This window comes from Maylandia zebra, linkage group LG22, assembly GCF_041146795.1.
Source record: "Maylandia zebra isolate NMK-2024a linkage group LG22, Mzebra_GT3a, whole genome shotgun sequence".
NCBI classification, from domain to species: domain Eukaryota; kingdom Metazoa; phylum Chordata; class Actinopteri; order Cichliformes; family Cichlidae; genus Maylandia; species Maylandia zebra.
Genome location: NC_135187.1, coordinates 25,575,211 through 25,594,487, shown reverse-complemented (window position 1 = coordinate 25,594,487; position 19,277 = coordinate 25,575,211). Strand labels below are relative to the sequence as shown.

At 39.6% G+C, this 19,277-nt stretch overlaps 1 protein-coding gene and 1 long non-coding RNA gene across 2 annotated transcripts in view; one reads left to right on the top strand and one right to left on the bottom strand.

Annotated features, from left to right (window-relative positions):
* The first annotated feature begins 1,696 nt into the window (after positions 1–1,696).
* The window catches only part of mfsd2ab (MFSD2 lysolipid transporter A, lysophospholipid b), a 29,464-nt gene continuing 11,883 nt past the window's right edge, over positions 1,697–19,277 (top strand). Inside the window, exon 1 of the mRNA XM_024798524.2 lies at positions 1,697–1,943. Coding sequence (XP_024654292.2) covers positions 1,854–1,943 — 90 coding nt within the window. The 5' untranslated portion in view covers positions 1,697–1,853. The remainder of the gene's footprint in view (positions 1,944–19,277) is intronic.
* On the bottom strand, positions 2,884–4,610 carry LOC143414742 (uncharacterized). Its single transcript, XR_013095440.1, has 2 exons — positions 4,516–4,610; positions 2,884–4,413 (listed from the first exon to the last, which is right to left on the bottom strand). It is a non-coding gene; the product is annotated as an uncharacterized LOC143414742 (long non-coding RNA).

Below are 19,277 nucleotides of genomic sequence, written 5' to 3'. Positions count from 1 at the left end.
TCTTTGCAAAAGTCGTTGCATCAGATCTTTTAGTAATATTGAAATGAGGTTAAGGGGAACAGCATTTTGATACCAAACAATTATTTGCAATTAATGTGGTGTGCAAAGGGAAGGGCTTGCTAAAGCATTCTTGATATATTTTCATTTCTTTCCCGTAAGCATCCCATACATTTACCAGCAATCCCTATGTTTGGCCATAAATTCTTATCTAATCTGCAGCATGTTGACACATATTGATCTGCCTGCACCATTACAGATTTGCACCTCATGTGCAAATGGTCTAAACTTGACTGCACACTTGGCAAGGGTAGGGTTCACAAACCAAAGGTTTGATCAGGCAAAGGGAGAGTCTCCTTTTAAAGGGTGTGTGCAAACAAATATTGCTTAGTGCGACGATAAAGAGGAGGGCAAGTATTTATGTGTGTGTGTGTGTGTGTGTGTGTGTGTGTGTGTGTGTGTGTGTGTGTGTGTGTGTGTGTGTGTGTGTGTGTGTGTGTGTGTGAAAAGCCATAAGCAAATATTGCAAATGTTTGTTTACATCTCCAGCAGTCCAATGGTTCCTGCTACATAGGTGGGTATTCATACCTGTAGCAGTGTGTGTATAGCATATGTATACTGCAGGCTTTATGGAATGTATGCTCAGCTAATCTGGGAATATATACTGGAATAGAGAGGATAAAACACCTTTCAAATATAGACCTGAGAATCCGAGACCACGTCAAGCAGTAATCAAGCGATCTGCAGTCAACTGCACAAGCAAAACTTTTTCTTTCTACCACACACGAGGCGTCTCGTGTATGCCTCTGTTTAGCAGTGAGGAGATACGTGTGTCCATTTTTGACGGTGATCAACGCCTTTGAACTGATTCCACTGATGCTCAGTACAGAGGGGTTACTTTGAGTTTTGACATCGCCATACAGGACTCATGAAAGGTTGCACGAGAGTTTTCCCAAAGCTGATTCCCTGTATACAAAACAGCTGCTAAAAGACGTGTTTGTATGTGAAGGAACGACACAGCTTCACTCTAAATGCAATGTGTAGGCTAAATGTCGTGGATTACATTTTAACCAGCTGTTTGCTTGAGTCTGAGTTTCTGTCTGAGTGTTCCTGTTTTATTTTGATTGTCTTCTGACCTGCGCCAGCGTATCCAGTTTGAATGATTAGCTCAGGGAAAACGCATGGAGAGAGCATATTTCTCTAGTATTTGCAAATCTTTCTTAATTACAAGGTCTCAAATAATTAGGCCCTAATATATACATATATATATATATATATATATATATATATATATATATATATATATATATATATATATGTGTGTGTGTGTGTGTGTATATATATATATATATATATATATACACACACACACACACATATATATATATATATATATATATATATATATATATATATATATATATATATATATATATATGTGTGTGTGTGTGTGTGTGTGTGTGTATATATATATATATATATATCCACCAGCTTTGATTTTTAGTAGGCGTGCGCGTTATAGGAGCGATCAGTCACAGCTCGTTTGTAAATGTAAACACACTTGGATGAAAACGGATACAAAGAATTTCCAAGGGAAGGCTTCTGATGAAGAAACATATGACTGTGACACACCCGAGGGGGCGTGGTATAGTAGTGGTGTGAATGGCTCACGTTAGAGGGCGGGGACATCCAAAAAATTACATCCAGTCAAGCTTGCTTGCTGCCAGCACCACATCTCATCAGTCACGCTATTTACACGCTACCGGACCGTATTTCTTTCTGTTAAGGGAGGATAGTGGTTTATTTGTGTATTTATTTCTGAGGCAAATTCAACCGAGGACGAAGTTATTTCTGCCATGGCGAAAGGAGAAGGAGCTGAACAATACTCGAACGCCAGTTTGTTGAATAAACCGGGGAACTCGGATGGCATCCAGCTCGCTAAAAGGGTGAGTAAATTCATTTATTCAAAATTTAGCTTCAGGTACGGGTTGATTCTGGCCCGCTTTCACACGAATTCTCGAAAATAGAAAGGGCCAGGCTTTGATAGGAATGGGTGTCGATCGTTTAAATCAGGGGTGCCCAATCCCGGTCCTCGAGAGCTACCGTCCTGCAGCTTTTAGATGCATCCCTACTCCAACACAGCTGAATCAAATGAATGGCTTGTTATCAGGCCTTTGCCAAACACGATGGCATGCTGAAGAGGTAATCAAACCATTTGATTCAGCTGTGTTGGAGTAGGGATGCATCTAAAAGCTGCAGGACGGTAGCTCTCGAGGACCGGGATTGGGCACCCCTGGTTTAAATGAATGGGTAATACCAGCGAGCTGACACTTTAAGGGTGACTCATGTTAGCTTAAATAAGGCGCGCGCCATTCCGGGCCAACATTTGTCTCATTAGTAACTCGGAAACGATATAAACGGAATTTAAAAAATGGATAAACTCATAATTTAATAAAATGTAATTATTGTTATTTGGCACGTGAGTGTTATTTGGGCCTTTGGGAAGCCCTTTCTCCTTCTTCTGAACCTTAATTATACTAAGAACGCATTCTTCAAATAGTTTAAACCAAAAACCGTGGTTTTGGAGGGCTACATCTACACAAACGGGTTTAATTCACAGTTTGCGTGTGTGGAAGGCAATGTTCGAGATTTTCTGTGCCCTTATTTCGCCAGCAACGTGTAGCTACATTTGAACTAGAAAGTGCATTTTCTGAAGAAACTGCAGTGTGAATGCTTGAATCTGAATGTATGCACTGAAATGAATTAATTGCTGAATATTAAGCTAAAAATGTTGAATTAGCTGGAAAATAAAGAATTTTTAACCTGAAAACAAAAGTGCTGAACTTTTGAAAGCTGATGTTCACACAGAAGAAGTTGGAAAATAACTGAAAATGTTTAAAATTTTAATTAGAAAAAGATGAGTAATGACAAAAAGAAAATGTAGTCAGCAAACCTCTGAATGAATAACAAAAGTTCATATTCTTCTAATCACTTAAAGAGTGGAATTATGTTTTATAAATCTCTAATTCATAAAAAGAATAATAAAAATAAATGTAAAAACAAATTTGTTAAATTGAACTGAAAAGATGAACAAACATTCTGGAGAAAATACAAACTTTCATATACAGCATAATGTTTTTCAGACATATACACATATGTATATCATGTTTAATAGTACCGGTATTATATACATCAATTTGTTTTGTATGTCATAGAAAATAACATAAAAATCTTAAGTCATATTTTACAGCTTCTTTCTGAAAAGGACTAGTAGAATAAATAAAAATAACTAAATTAAATAAGTAAATAAAAATAATAAGCAACACATGAAATACATGAAAATTCCACTTTTAAAACCACAATCCTGAACCTTTAAACTGTGTTGGTTTCTTAGAACATGGCTGAACAACTGTTTCTATTGGTCTACTTAATCTACTGATCTGTCTACACATCTCTTTATTACTCATTCTTTTTTATGTTTTAATGTAAACAGAGTCCACACAGTGGTAAAAGAGAACTGTATAGAGACTTTTGAGTAAACTCAAATGAAAGCGTAAGGTGGTGACACAGTTTAACACATGCAAATAATCAAATAAAAACATTAGTCCTTTTTGTGAACATGGATAAATAAGTATCAATAGTTTACAGCATTGTTCAGCCATGCCGCTAAATGCTTTTTTACACGTTGTTTTAACCTGGGCTCAGACACAAAGTCCCAAATTTAGTTAGTCCCTGACTTTGAGTTGTGGTTATGACTAATTATTATACACAAGGCTTTATCTATCTGAACTCTAAGGACACAAATATGAAAAAAAACTATACTTACCAGCTGATACCCCACACTACACACTAGGTGTGCCATGTGACCTGAAACTTTGGTACAAAATCATCATAATCATTCTGTTAACACTGTTTTTTAACACTGTTTGTGTTGCTGTTCAGCAGTTTAAAATGTTTTAGATTGGATTACATGGAATGAATTTGAATTTTCTTGGGGGGTTTTGTGTGTGTTTTGTTCTTAGCAGATTTTTTCTTCCATACTGTTGAATTCCAGTTACCACATTTCTGGTCATATGACATCCCGAGTGCCCACTTAAAAAAATCCCCACAGTTAATTCAACATTAGAACAAAATAAAAAAATGTTAAATAAATAAAGGTTTGCTCTGTGATGAAATACTAAATAAGCATACATTGTACAGAGCACTAACAATGAAAACAATCCTTTAGCCTGTTGATCAGAGAGAGGCCGTCATTATGTCCATTTAAAACCTGTAATCACAGAGCACAACGTTTCTGTGACACTATGAAGTCCCATATGATCCTCATCATGTCCAGTGACTGCAGAGTGGATCCTCCCTGTCATCCGACCAGTGTTTGATGTGTGGCAAGCAGCACAGAAGCAGGATAGCGGAGGACTTTAAAAGAAGAGCAGAAAACAGGAATATGTAGTTGTAAATGTAAATATCAGTGATACTTGTCTTGTGAAAGGGAATAAAATAATGGAAATGTTAACTTACACACTCATTTAGGGAGGATCTTGACACTGCACAGAGGAGGCACAGTCAGTCTGACAATGATGGTGATCTCCAGGGATGTTTTCCTGCAGCAACATTCTTGCCAACTGGCCATATGATCCAGAGTAGTTGGTTTGTAATGAACAGAAAGGTGTATATGTTAGGTAGTGTGCACTCAGAGCTGGTCCTAAGAAACAAACACATCCTGTAATAAACTGAATACCTGTAGTAGTGCTGCTGCAAATATGAAGCCCTTCTATCATGTGTGGTTTCAAAGAAGGCTCAATCACAGAAACTGTGCAGTCTGTTCAGTCCTGAGTGTCTCAGCTCTGAAGGGGATGAATCACAGAGGGAAACACCTGAGTACAGACATTACAATACACTCTAACACTCCTAAGGTCAAGTGAAAACACAATTTAAACACTTCACAAAGAATGAATACATGTTTTCATGGAAATAATGTCATTAACCCTTTTTGTTGTTAGTAAATCTCACCGACTGCTTGTGGGACAAGCTAGAAGGAGGACTTATCACAGAATGTCTCCTGTGCTCCAGATGTGAAGTCTCACGCTCTGATCGTATGGCGATGAAGATGGTGATGATGAAGTTTCTCTGATCTGTGGCATTACAGTTTCTAGCTGCTATGTGCTTCACACTGTTGGATCTTACATGTGAAGCTTGGAGAAGACACAGGAGGACTGTGTCTCTCTTAAAAAGAAAAAAAAAGAAAAACAAAGGAAACCTAACAGGAATGGAACCCCCCCCCCCCCCCCCCCCTCAACTCCCACCGTAACCCCCCCCCCCCCCCTCCCACTCAACTCCCCAACCTCACACCATCCAATGTCTATACAAATGTAGGGTATCAGCTGGTAACAGAAAGCAAGTGTAACATATGTACTACATATGTAACACTGCTGAAACATTTCTGGCCAGAAATGTGCAGTTATCAACCCAGACCCACCCTGATGATTACACTGGCCGAAACATGATAAAAGCTCATAAAAATTTATGTTTCATAGAAAAATTTGTCCAAAAATATAATCGTATACTTTTGAAAAAGTTTAAAGTTTATAACAAACCAAAATAATAACATTTTTGTAAATAGTATTTCAAAATAGAGGCACACATAAAGTGGCTTAACTGTCATTATTGCTGTAATTAGGTTTGTTTGTTTGTTTTTTTAAAAAGCAACCTTTAGTCATTATTGTTCTCTCAGAAACAATGAAGAAGCTGTTGAACATTTATGTGTTGTGTAGGCAATCCTCTGGTCCACCCTCCCTCCCTCCCAGCCACAGTGAGACTGGGGCAGCCTGGCAGGATGTTGAAGCCTGGCTGCAGAGAGGATATGCCTACACTGTTCGTTTCAAACTGCTATATTTGATTTTTCTGACATTTATAGGTTACTGTTAGTGAATTTTAGATTTTCTGTAATAAATAAAATTGTCATCTTTTACTGATATCATTACTTAATTCATGTAATTGTATTTTATGTAAACAATTCAACCATTATACTGCAATGCAGGGCGTCAACTTTTAAATATCGCTCTACTTTCTTAAGTCATTCAAAAATATAGAAATTACTTACTGTATTCAAAGATCTAGATCATGAATCATCACAGGACAATACACAGTATACTGGGTCATGGTAACTATGGTATGTCTTCATGACTCCAGAATGGAGACATCGATCTGGCTGAGAAATGAAAATTAGGTCAAGCAGTGTGTTCTTCTCTGTGGTAGGGGCAGTGATGACCTGTGCGTATCCCCTAGACTCAAACAACTCCATGATTGGTTTGTTTGCACTGGATAAAACATTCTCATTAAAATCACCACAAACTATGATGGGATGACAGTCCATGATCTCCAATGAGTCTAATAGGCTTACCAGGTTTTTCAGGAATGGCCTCAGAGTGTAGTCTGGAGGTCTGTATACAACTGCAATCAGAGCACTGACTGGTGCTTCAACCTTTAAAGCCAGAAATTCAAGGTCAGTTACATTATGGATGTACTGTTTTTCATGCACTTGAATGTCACTTTTCACATAAACAGCAACTCCACCACCACTTCTGTTTGCCATCTGGGGAAAGTTTGTGTAGGACAGGTGTCTGTTGCGTTTGAACAAATTGTAATTTTCCAAGTGGAGACTCTCTGCGACAAAAGAGCCCCGCAGGTGTGTTTCTGTTAGGCACAAAACATCTGCTAGACACAATTCATGGTGACTTTTGATGTCATTAATGTGAGCTGGCAGTCCCTCTGTATTATGATGAACAATGGTGAAAACCTCTGACCTGCTGAGGGTTTGTCTCACGTGTAGAAGAGGCATCATGTCATCAAGGTTGGCTTGTCTCATGTTCTCAAGTGCTGCAGTGATTTCTGGGTTGGTGAATATTTTTTTCTCCTCCATATCAAGAAGATACAGTCCACTGAGAGACGTCACTCTACTGACAGCTACGTAGGCCATGCCGGGCTCAAAAATGCTCTTAAGAGAGACAACAGCTGATGTAGTTGTCATACCCTGTACCTTATGTATTGTACATGCAAAGGCCAGCTTCACTGGGAACTGTCTTCGTACCACTCCTTTCTGCTTCAGATTCTCCTCTGCTCTCTCAATGTACACCATGTCGTCTGCTGGTGTGCGGTTATTCTTTCCAGATGTCTCATTATCCATTTTAAGTCCAAGTTTGATGATGTGTTGGTCGTTTTCAGAGTGAACTACTCTAAGTAGTATTCCAAAAGCTCCATTAACCAAACCATTTTGTATGTCAATGTTTCTGGTGAGCATGACACGAGCTCCTTCTGCAACTTTCAGTGTGTCTGGTAACTCGTTTTTACCTACTTTCAACGGTCTGTCTTGAAGTGCCATTCTGCCAGTTCTAGGATCTTTTCTATAATCATCTGCATGGATGTCAATGATATGAGTGTGGAGCAGAGCCAGTGTTGAAGAGTTGTGTGCATCCACTTCTTTATTAGTTGCAAAAATGTGCAATGCATCAGTCGGACAATGGGCTGGTTCAGTTATGGCCTGTAACAACAAATCTCTATCTGCTTCGCAAAGCTCATCCAACTTTCCTTTTACACGAATTCTGTTCAGCATCTCAGCAAAGACAACATCATCTTTCTGACGCATAATCTCAGTCAGAGTGATCATCTGAAAATGCTCCCGCCACAGGTCGATCTCGGACGGGTCGTGCACACAGAGAGGTTTAGACTGTCGCACTGGGGGTAGCTGATAGAAGTCTCCGACAGCAATGACTGACATGCCTCCAAAGGGTCTCCGAGTCCCTTTGATCTGTTTGAGTCTTGCATCTACATATGCAAAGAGATGTCTTGACACCATAGACACTTCGTCAATGACGATTATTTCAGCATTCAAAAGTTCTGATCTGACTTCATCCAGCTGATTGCCAAGTCCCTGAATGGGAGGTTTTAAGCTTCTAGGCAGCTTGAGAAGAGAATGCAGTGTTGTTCCAGAAATGTTAAAAGCTGCAGTCCCAGTGAAAGCAGTTAACAGGACAGTGGGTTTTGATATGTCAACGTCGTCTGCATATCTGGGCACTTTGCTCAGTATCTTAGATGCTTCTGAGTAGATGCATTTGATAAGATGTGATTTTCCTGTTCCAGCACCACCATTAATATAAAAGAAAAACTGCTCTGGATTTAGAGCACAGACTCTTTTAATGCACCAGTCTCTAACTGCATAAAATATGCAGGCTTGCTTCTTATTCAGATTTTGAAACATCTGACGTAACAATGTGGGATCAATAGCAGGGGGTTCCCTGATGGCTCTGACTTCTGTTGAAGCATCAGCCTGACGGCTGTAGTCGGGCACATCTTCCTGTTCATTTTCATTGTCTCGCTCTCTTTCTTGTTCAACAAGTGGCAACCTTACGAGATCTGATTCAGGTGCCAGATTACACCATTCGTCAGTCACACCTCTGTTCTGCTCATATTCCTCAACAGCGCTCTCGATCTCCTCACTGTTTTTCTCATATTTTTCTCTGTTTCTTTTGACAATGTGTTGCACGTACTCAAGACGGTCAGTACCTGGCAGCTGTACACAGCCAGCACCATAGAAAGCCTGATAGGTTGGCAACGATGGTGTTTTCAGTTCGTGGTCTGAACGATGAGGAAGGTACAGTTTAAGCAGTCTTCCGTAATATTGCTCTGGATGTTTTTCTTGTGAGCAGCGGTGAAATCTGATGATAGCAGGCTTATTGTTTTTGCGCCTTTGCACAAACCCCATCTCATTGAGAAGGGGCAAAACATCTTTACCTTTTTTCTGTTGGCCATAGACAATCCTGCAAGTAGCAGCAAAGTCTGCCATGCACATCTCCTCATACTCTGGTGTTTCAGGTCTGGCTTTGTATTTGTCATTCAAAGATGTCATCCAAACATTGGAAGACTCAGGTGTTGTGTTGTCCAGAACTGACAGGGGACGACTCATTTTCACAGGATTATCATCAGTTGGAATGAATATTACAGCACGTGAACATTGCTTCATGTGAAGACCACATGCACGAGCAACACACTCCTGTGCACTGATCTCTCGCTTCTTTGAATATGCCTGCATGACGGCTCTCATTTCATCGCACTCATTTACACTGTCCTTATTGGAGTTCTCAATGACAGTTTTCAGGTACTCAGATAGCCCGCCCTCTTTTTTTGATATATATTTCATTAAATAATTTGCAGCACCAAAAGCATCTAAAACAAAGCTTATGTCGATATTACTGTTCCAGGCTTCAAGCAGATGTGGATTATAGCCATTTATCCAAGAGTCTTTTGGATCACGCTTTAGTATGATCGTACTCCTCATGTTCATTTTATTCAGGTATCTCTCATATTCTGCATGTGTCAACTTGCATCTTTCCAAGAGCTGCTCTAAACTCATGGAAGCAGTTTCAGGTTCATTCAGCAGCTGGTTCAGTGGTCTGAGCTTGTTCTTTGCCGTTTCTACTTCCAGTGCATCATCCTCACTGGGTCTTGTGATCATTGTCTCATTGCAGGGTGGTTTGGGAAAACCAAAACGGCACCCGGAGCTTAAACTCCTAAAGCACGTCTTTGTGTGGTTCTTACTGTGTTTTTGCACTTCTGTTACTTTTTTGTACAGTTCGGGTTGTTTATGTGGATCAGGCAGCTGAGCTGTGATGTATTTGTTTATAAAATCAACAACAGTTTGCTCATCATCCTCCTCAAACACAGGAGCACCTTCTACCCACAGGAGACAGTGTATGTGTGGGCTTCCTCTGTGCTGAAACTCAACTCTGTAAAAGTAGTCAATGACTTTGCCAAGTGGCTCTGCGGGAGATAAGAGTAAATCTCTGAATAATGCTTCAACTCTCTTGTCAAACATGCGCATTGTTGTGACAGGATTGCTTCTCAGGATGTCACACTTTGCTGACCAGTCGAGTCCTTCAAAATTCACTTGTTCACCTTGCTGCCTTGTTATTGCCTCGATCACTTCAGGCCAGCGCATTTCAGCAGCTGAAAATGTGCAAAAGAACGTGGGAGTTCCCAACTGTCTGATCATGGCAAAAAGATCTCTTGTTGTTTTCTCCCAATAGGCTGGGGTTCCTCTCAGAGGCTGCATGAATCTCACTGCATCTTTATTTCGCACCAGTTTCTCCACCTCATGTTTATCTTGTAACATGCCTGAGGTTATTTTTCTACCATCTCTGGTCAGAGGCTTTGCCTTCCTTAACTGTACTGTCATGCTGGATGTAGCCAAGTGTATTTCAGTCACAAACTGTGCAAAGAACAAATAGTTTGTGTCTTTGGCAAAACGATCATCAATGCAGAAAAGTCTTGATTTGAAATACCCACTGGGGGATACTTTGATCAGCCTTCTTTCATCAAGTGTGTTTTGGCCTGTAGGAAACTGCACAGGGAAGGCCATGGCCTCCAGTTTAGGTGTTTTGAAAAAACTTATTGGATTGTTTCTCTCTGCAGGAGCAACAGAGTAGATTCCTTCACTGAAACATAATATCTCCTCAGCCACATCAGGGGGCTGCAAACAGGACTCGAGTGCAAAACCACCATTAGTCAGTCCATCTGCTTGCTCTGAATCATCTCTCATCTGTTCATGCGATTGTTCACCATCACAGGGTAACGTGTCAATGTCCTGTTCATTTTTATTTTGTGCTTCACTCAGTGCATTTTTCTCACAGCTGTCAATTTCCATTAAATCAGCCTCATCATAATCGTCCTCATTCATGTTTTCATCATCATCATCATCATCATCTTCATCAGGAAGTGTTGGATCACACAGCTCAGCATCATCTCTGATGCTCACATCCTTATACTGTGGGTGAATCTGCTTGAGTTTATGCAGTGCTTGCACAAGTTTAGACCAGCTTACAGTCTGAAACAGCTGATGACCTTTGTAAGACAAGCGTCTCTTCAGTTTTACTCTCATGACCTGAGAATTAATTCTCAATCGAGGCAATGCTTCAACAGTTTCCTGTACCTCGGATGGGACACAGACCACATTTCCTCTAATTGCTCTTTGTCTGCCTTTGGGAAGAGGAATGATCTTGGCAAATGGTATGCACTTGGCTATGAGATGTCTCTCCAGTATGTTGAGATCAGACAGTTCAGGTGGAGTATCAGCAAGATCCAGTTTATTGGCAACAGCAAGTGCTGGCATGGATCCATTTTTAAGATGATCGTGGCAGGTGTGACAAATCCACTCTCTCTTTCTCTCATCAGGAACATTGCACTGCTCATTTCTGCAGTTTTCATCACAAACATGAACAAATCTTCCAGTCAAACATGTTGCAACCACATGTGGGTTTTTGACATACTTTGACCTTGTGCAGGGTCGCACTTGGTTTGGAAATGAAGCCTTGAAACAGACAGTACATGGGTATGATGGTCCAGCTTTGATTTGTGATTTGAACACAGATATGGCCTCGTTGATCACACTGTTGTCACTCTCTTGGGTTTGTCTGTTCACCCATCTGTATTTCCTTTTTATTTTCATGGCACATCTCATGTTGTGCATAATCCTGAATGCAAGATTACTTTGATACCTGTCTCGCATTAGTTGTTTCATTAGTTGTCTGTGTCTTACTCTGAATGCATTGTCACGTGCATAACGCTGAGTCACTCGAGATCTCTGTCTCTCTCTGAATTCAGGGTTTTCTTGATACCTTTTAGTTATATAGTTTTTTTTTTTTTGTCTAAATTCAGCATTGTCACAGTAGCGTCTTTTAATATATTGTTGTTGTTTCTTTCTAACTGTAGCATTCTCAGAAAAACGTTTTTTAACATATTGTTTTTGTTTCTTTCTGAATTCATCATTTTCACAGTAACGTCTTGTAATATATTGCTGTTGTTTCTGTCTGAATTCATCATTTTCACAGTAACGTCTTCTAATATATTGCTGTTGTTTCTGTCTGAATTCATCATTTTCACAGTAGCGTCTTTTCATATACTGTTGTTGTTTTTGTCTAACTTCAGGATTGTTTTTATATGTCTCGCTTGTGCAAGATTTTTTCTTTTCTTTGTAATCTTTATTTGAAGCATACTTTTGTCGTTCTTTCCTTTTTTGGTTTTCTTTTCTCTGATTTCTGGGTTTCTCTGATGCCATTAATCTTCTTTTCATTTTTTGCCTTTGTTGTTTATTAACTTTTTTCACTTTTTGTAAAACTATATCAGAAAGGTCACAGGCAGCAACATTTGTTATGGCAGCATTTGATTGACATGAAAAAGCATCACTTGATGGAAGGAAACTTAATTCACTGCATAGTTCTTCAGTTGGTATATTAGGAGGTTCATTCTGATCTTCATATGATGTGAACTGAGTCATGTGGACTTCTTTTTGTTTCACCAGTGGCGTACAAATGGACATTTGACAAAAGATATTTTCAGTCGGATCAGTGGTTGTGTTTCTCCTTGGAGTAGAGGGGTTTGCTTCATCAACAGTTGTATCAGAGTGAGTAGGTGCCACAGCAGTGGCAGCTGTTGGTCTGCAGACTGTGTCTGTGATAGTATCACTCAGGTTGACTGTGCTCATACTGTAGAACTGCACAGGCTTCAGTTCATAGTTACAAGAGGGTGATATCTCCATCATTTCATAAGAATCTTGTAGCCTCTTAATCATGTCACTGAGGAGTGTGAATTTCAGCATCACAGCTGTACCACGATTACGTGACTGTAGTAGTAGAGGAAGACCAATGGGTGTTCTAGGGTGTGGGTCAAAGAAACCATATATGCCTGATGTGGATCTGAACACTGCGATACACAATCCACTCATAATCAGTAAGGCATACTGCACATCTGACAACAGGCAGCTCAGTCCTGCTTCTAAGCTCAGAAAGGTATCTACTGCCTCCTCTGGAGGTTCTTCAAATGTCCCATACCGGGAAGGCTGTGTCATGTTGACATGATACATAGACCTGCGAGCATCAACTTTGTCTGGCAGCTCATCGGTAGCCAAATGAATATTTTTAGGAAATCTTTTCTTGGCCTCTTTGTACATCACATCACCTTTATCCAAGACCAGATTAAGATCAGCTGTAGTCATGTTTTCATTCTCATGAAGGAAAGCAAGAAATGTGAGTGAGTTACATGTGCACTGCTTGTTTCTGGAGTCTCCATATTTAGGATGAGCCTGGCTGCGAGATGCACAGACATGTATAACAGAGGGCTGGTTTTCAAGGTTCAGTCTTTCTGCATGAGATGGTCCTGCCACATCACTGTGACAGCCTCTTTTCAAAAAATCAGCATAACCCACCTGTGGGTCACATGACACCTCATGTTGTTCATTAAATTCATGCTGCAGTCCACTCTTTACAGCATCAGCATAAGATACCTGTTGTACATGTGCAGGAACATGTTGACCTGCCTGTTTGACACTGTCAGAATTGGTCTTTGTAGACACACTGTCTTCTGCAGAGCTCTGAGGAAAATCAAACTCAGCTTGTTCACATGTTGGTACTTTGTGAAACTCATGAAGCTTTTTCCAGCGTTGTTTTGCAGCTTGTGACTTTTTCTGCTTCCTTGGCATTTTCACACACTGCAAGTGTTTCTTAGTCTTTAGAAAATATGTTCACAAGATAAGAGTGGCACACACCAGGAGATGTTGTCTTTGTTTTTATATTTCAGTTTTTATTTGTCTTAAACAGTTGTCTTTCGTTTGACAGTTTGTTCTTCAGTTGAGAGAATATTATGCACTCTCTTTATTGGCTTGGCACAACTTAGCAGCAAGCCAAGAGTGAAAAACAGGTAGAGAGAAAATTTAGAAGAGAGAACAGGCAGAGCAGGAGAGACACGGCTGGGAAATCACAATCAAACCGTGAATTAGTTTTCTTTGTTTGTTCAGTTTGTTCTCAGGTAGAGGCAATATATGCACTCTTTATTGCTTTAATGGCTTGGCGTTTTTCAGCAGCAAGCCAAGAGTGAAAAACAGGTAGAGAGAAAATTTAGCAGTGAGAACAGACAGAGCAGGAGAGACACGGCTTTAAATCAAACCGCAGATTTTTCTTTGTTTGTTCAGTTTGTTCATAGGTTGAGGCAAAATATGCACTCTTTATTGCTTTGTTGGCTTGGCGTTTTTCAGCAGCAAGCCAAGAGTGAAAAACAGGTAGAGAGAAAATTTAGCAGAGAGAACAGACAGAGCAGGAGAGACACGGCTTTAAATCAAACCGCAAAAGGATTGTTGGTTTGGCAAAATTTCTCACAAACCACAGAGTGAAATACAGATGGAAAGAAGGCAGAGACAATAGGTGGAGCAGGACAGAGGATAGAGGGGTTGGGGGGTTGGGATGTGAGAGAGAAGACTGGAGATCTGGTCCTTGTTCTTCTTCTTCTACACACTCTGAACAAAAAACAAGAAAAAAAATAATTTTATTAAAATTATATCACATGGTAATTGTATGAACTAAATGTGACTACTGCAAAAGGACAAAACAAATATTCAAGCTAAACTGTTGTCGGCTGCCATGTGCAAAAAGTTGCATAATTGGGCACTTTTTAAAAGAATAAATATTTAATTAAATTCAGCAATAATATTTTTAAATACAAATATGATTGAGTGAATCATTAATTAATCACATGTAGTGTGACTACAAAAATGTACGAAAAAAATATTTTAGCCCAATTGTTAAGCTGCACTTATGTGTATTTATTATAAAATTGTGTTTAAAAGGTCTAGCACAAAGTTTGAACCCATCACTTTACAGCTTATATTAGTCATATTATTTTTTTATTTTGGTCTACTTCTCTTACAGTATGTGCACACCTACCAGGCAAAGCACAGTGTCAGTCAGGTTCCTGAAAGAAACGAGAAATAATACGTTAGTTGTCTGTACAGTGTTATCAGACTAACAGAAATACAAAGCCCACACGACATGATACACTGAACTTCTAGTCAGCAGGGTAATTATAGAGTAATATAGCACACCAACTGATACAGCAGTCATTTTACAATTCAAACTAGTTAACTGAAGTATTGCCACTTATGTAAGGCTACTGTTAGACTGTTACTAGCCTTAGCATTGCTGCTAGCGCTAGCATTCCGGCTAGCATTAGCACTTCAGTTAGTGTTAGCAATGCAGCTAGCGTTAGCATTGCAGCTAGCGTTAGCATTGCAGCTAGCGTTAGCAATGCTGCTAGCGTTAGCAATGCTGCTAGCGCTAGCACTCTTACTGTTAAAACTGAGCCACAATGGCAATAATAAAGCTAATTTCTTACTTTTGTCTCACTGACCGGCAAGAAATATCACAGGAATATTATTTTTGTCAGTTAACAACTGCTAAGGCTAGTGTTAGCACTATAGCTAGCGTTAGCATTGTTGCTATCATTAGCATCGAAGCTAGCGTTAGCACTGCTGCTAACAGCAAAACATCATAAACGTATATAAATGATAGCGAAGGTTATTCTTTTTTCTTTCTTCTTTGAATTCTTTTTAACTCTGTTGGACTTGATATGTGAGTTTAAATGTCAAACATGTATTTTTTCCATCATAAAAATAAAACACTGCAGTACTGAGTGTACTGTACTTACCACAGCAGAGAGCAAAGCGGAATGACGACAGTTGGTCCAGTGATAGGTTAAAAACAGATGAGGCGTTCAGGTGGTGCTTGGAAATTTGACCATCAGTTTGAACAGCAATAATGAGCATATACATGTCTGTGTGTTGGTCTCTGTGTGTGACAGACATAGAGAGATAGAGGGAAAAAATACACTATACTAGTGTACAAATTGGTACTTTTTGCCCAAGTATAAGCGAATGAGTGACATACAGAAAAACAGGGCAACTGGCATTAAATGAGCAAATAAAAAGTATTAAATCTTGAACTGTTTTGTGGGTTTTATTTTAAGACTACTTTGAGTGTATTCGTGGGGAGATAAACTATACAGACTATAAACAGAAACATTAAATGAGATTAGATTAGTTAAACGTTAGTTAAAAGGTGGGGGAAATTAACTACAGACCAATAGATGCTGAGAGCTTTAATTATCCAGTCAGAAAGGATGATTTTGAAGTCATCAACTGACTCCAACTGCCCAGATCTGAAAAACCTTTGTGCCAATCACAATGCTCTACTTAGTTGGCATATACTAACTAGTGACAAACTATTAATCTGTGGCAAAACCCTGTCAAATCTGTCTTATTGTACTTTTGAAAAAGTTAATCTTACTACAATCTAACATTTTTAGGTTTAACCTTGGCAGAGTGAGAGAGAGCTCGTTAAGCAGGCAGGTGTGAGCCTGGTTGCTATAGTAACTGCACCCAATGGCTCCATACACACGACACAGACATGCGCCTCACTTTTGCTGCTTAAAATGAACAGAAAAGTCAGGCCGAAACAAATTCTTCCCAAATGAAAAGTACATGTCGTGTTGACAAAATTCTTTCACCGTGAGCGACAGCAATGTCTAGTCTACTGAATTCTCAGTTTTCATGTCTGTGGAGTTTATTATATGGACGTGGTGACAGTGGAAAGACACCATGCTCTTCTGATTTTCAAACAAACCTTCTGAGCCATTTTAACATTAGAGTCTATGGAAGAGTTGGAGGGAGGAGGCTGTGCATTGGTGACATTTATGAAAGAACCATAACACCTAGTACAATAGTAAACACATTGGATGAAAGAGGACAGCCATGGCTACGTTTTGAGGGTAAAATCATACCTGTAGAGCAAACGCTGCGGACACAGCAGCAGTTTTAAAAAAGATTTTAAGATTATTTTTTTTGCTCCTCTCACTCTAGCAGTTGAGCTGCCTCACTCTAGCCCCAACATTCCGTCCCATACACACCCATTATAAACTCTGAAACGGGTGAAAAAACATCATGAAACTTAAACTGGAACTGAAGAAAAAGTATAATAGATATTGAAAAGATAAATACAAGTTGAATAGTTGAATGTCTTGTCTTCGTTTTAAAGTTTGAATGGTGGCTCTATGTGAACGTATGTTGAAGTAGTAAGAGTTTAAAAATGAGTAAGTTGAATGAGAATTTGAAGGGTCTCCCCATTGAAATACATGGGAAATTTTTGTTGAATAAAGGTGAATAAAATTAAAAATATAAATGTTAGAAATGAGAAAAATACAAGCAATCATGTCCAAAAGAATAGGAATCTAATGGTGTTTGAATGGTTTTTCTAAGTTGAACGGTTTTGAAGGAGTAGGCTTTCAAAAAACGTACGGAATAGATAATAATAAAATGGAATAATAAAGATTAGAAGAACAATACTGTGAATGCTTTTCAAGCATTCACACTAATTAAAAAATGTAATACCCCTCGTCTTATCAGTTCCTCAAATTCAGTTCACGTTCGGCTGGTTTTTGACGTTGTTCCTTAAAGTAGCCGAGAATCTGTAAGCTAGGTTATAAATTTGGGTTTTAACCTTTGCATAAAGGTGGCTTACTTTTAATTAAAATAATTACACATTTTTTTTAAATCACGCTGGGAATATCGATATCGCCTTTCCAAAAACGTCGCAGAATATAGTCTGCTAACACCAGCGTGGTTTGTCTTATCCTTCAGATCAGTTTTAATAAGCATTCTCAGATAGATGTGCTGCATTCACTGGGCTCTGTTAAAACCCCCACTAGCTCTGCCTTTGCAAGGAAGAAACACTCAACGAAAAAGAGAAAGTAGCCTGTCTTTCTGAGGCTGGAATAATCAGACACTATAATTTGCATTGTAGTAACAAAAATGCGGTAGAGTTCATTTGCACGATGTTTTAAAATTCCCTCACATAGTAGTGGTTTGTTAAACAAATGGTTTAATTTTTCACTGCTTTGGTATTCACGTCTCCCCCCCCCCCCAAAAAAAAAGAAAACCACACAAACAAACACACACACTGCTGAAGAAAATTCCCATTAAATTTACAATTTTCCCGAAAGCACTGAACGCCACAGGGAGCACCCACCAAGGCGACGTGTCAGATAATGAAGGAGCAGGCAGAGGACCTTTCCCGAAAACAGACTACAAAATGAGTGTTCGGGATTTTGTGTGTCTGCACCTTTAAACTAAGGGAGTGACACGTGAACCCAAAAAGCAGGAAAAACGTCTCACCTACGCATGTTACGCATTTACAGTAGTAACATATCATTAGTGGGAACTCTGATAGCAGGTGTGGCCCTGGAAGTAATATCAGTGAAGGTAGATTCAGTGTCCTGTTTATAAAACTTAGCTACATTCCTTTTTCTTTTTTGCCAAAGACATCTGTCCACGTGTGGCCGCAAGCTCAGTTAAGATCCATTATGGTTGTGTGTTTTAAATAGACTGCCTGACAACCATGCAAATGTGTGTGACACGAATACACTGTCACATTAACACATTCCTGTGGCAGTTACTTGATGGTTACACACCTGTGTCGGTACAGTCAGTGCTCTGCATTCAGGTAGAGTGGGTTCAGGGGAGTTATGTAAGGTGAGAGATGCTTGAGATTTTGCATTTGCTGCCATGGACACCAGAGCTACTGCAGCTACTGCATTTCCAGCTATTATGGTTAAAACTGCTTCTTCTGCTGGTTTGTCCTTGCAGTGAAGAGTGTTTGACCTAAAGAAAAGCAGAGCTGGGCGCATCAGTGGGGCAAAGACTGGTTTATTTGCATGCAATGACAGCAATGCTTCATTTCCGTGTCCTTTTCCTGATCCTTATGAGGAGTGGTGAAATATGCCGAAGGTTACTTTAAACAGATTGTACCTTGATATAGGTTTTCTGCTTTTCTTCTTCTGCTTAAGGTTATCAGCAAGAGCCCTTTTCTCATTCAGCACCAGAGATTAACCCCCCCCCCCCTTTAAAAAAAATAAATAAAGAGAGAGGGGTCAGACTAAGCAGCAGAAAACTCAAACTTTTGATTGGTCGGGGATAAGGGTGTGTGTTCGCCTCTCTTTGGGCAGCAGTGGTCAAAGCTCTGGTCAAACAGTGGCAGTCATCCACTGAGGAATTAAGCCATCTCAAACTGATGCCAAGGTGCTGTCGCCCTGGCTTTTGGGGTGAGTGACACAATGGTGTAGTCAGACGCTCACACCAATCGTGGATTTGTGTTGCCATTAGGAGATCTGTTTGGAGTCTGTCTGTTGAGGAAATGATTACATGTTCAGCGGAGAAACTCTTGAAGAATAAGCGCTTGTTACCGAACCAAGGGTTTCTTGTTTCCCTGGCGGCTGTCCCCGACACCTTCCAAATACACTACACTGTGGTTAGCTTTTTGCCAGCAGAACTCACGAGCTCTTAAGACCCTCTGGCGATTAAGAATTTAGGCCACGTTCCTCGTGAGGCTCGGAAAAAATGTTTTATTGTTTAA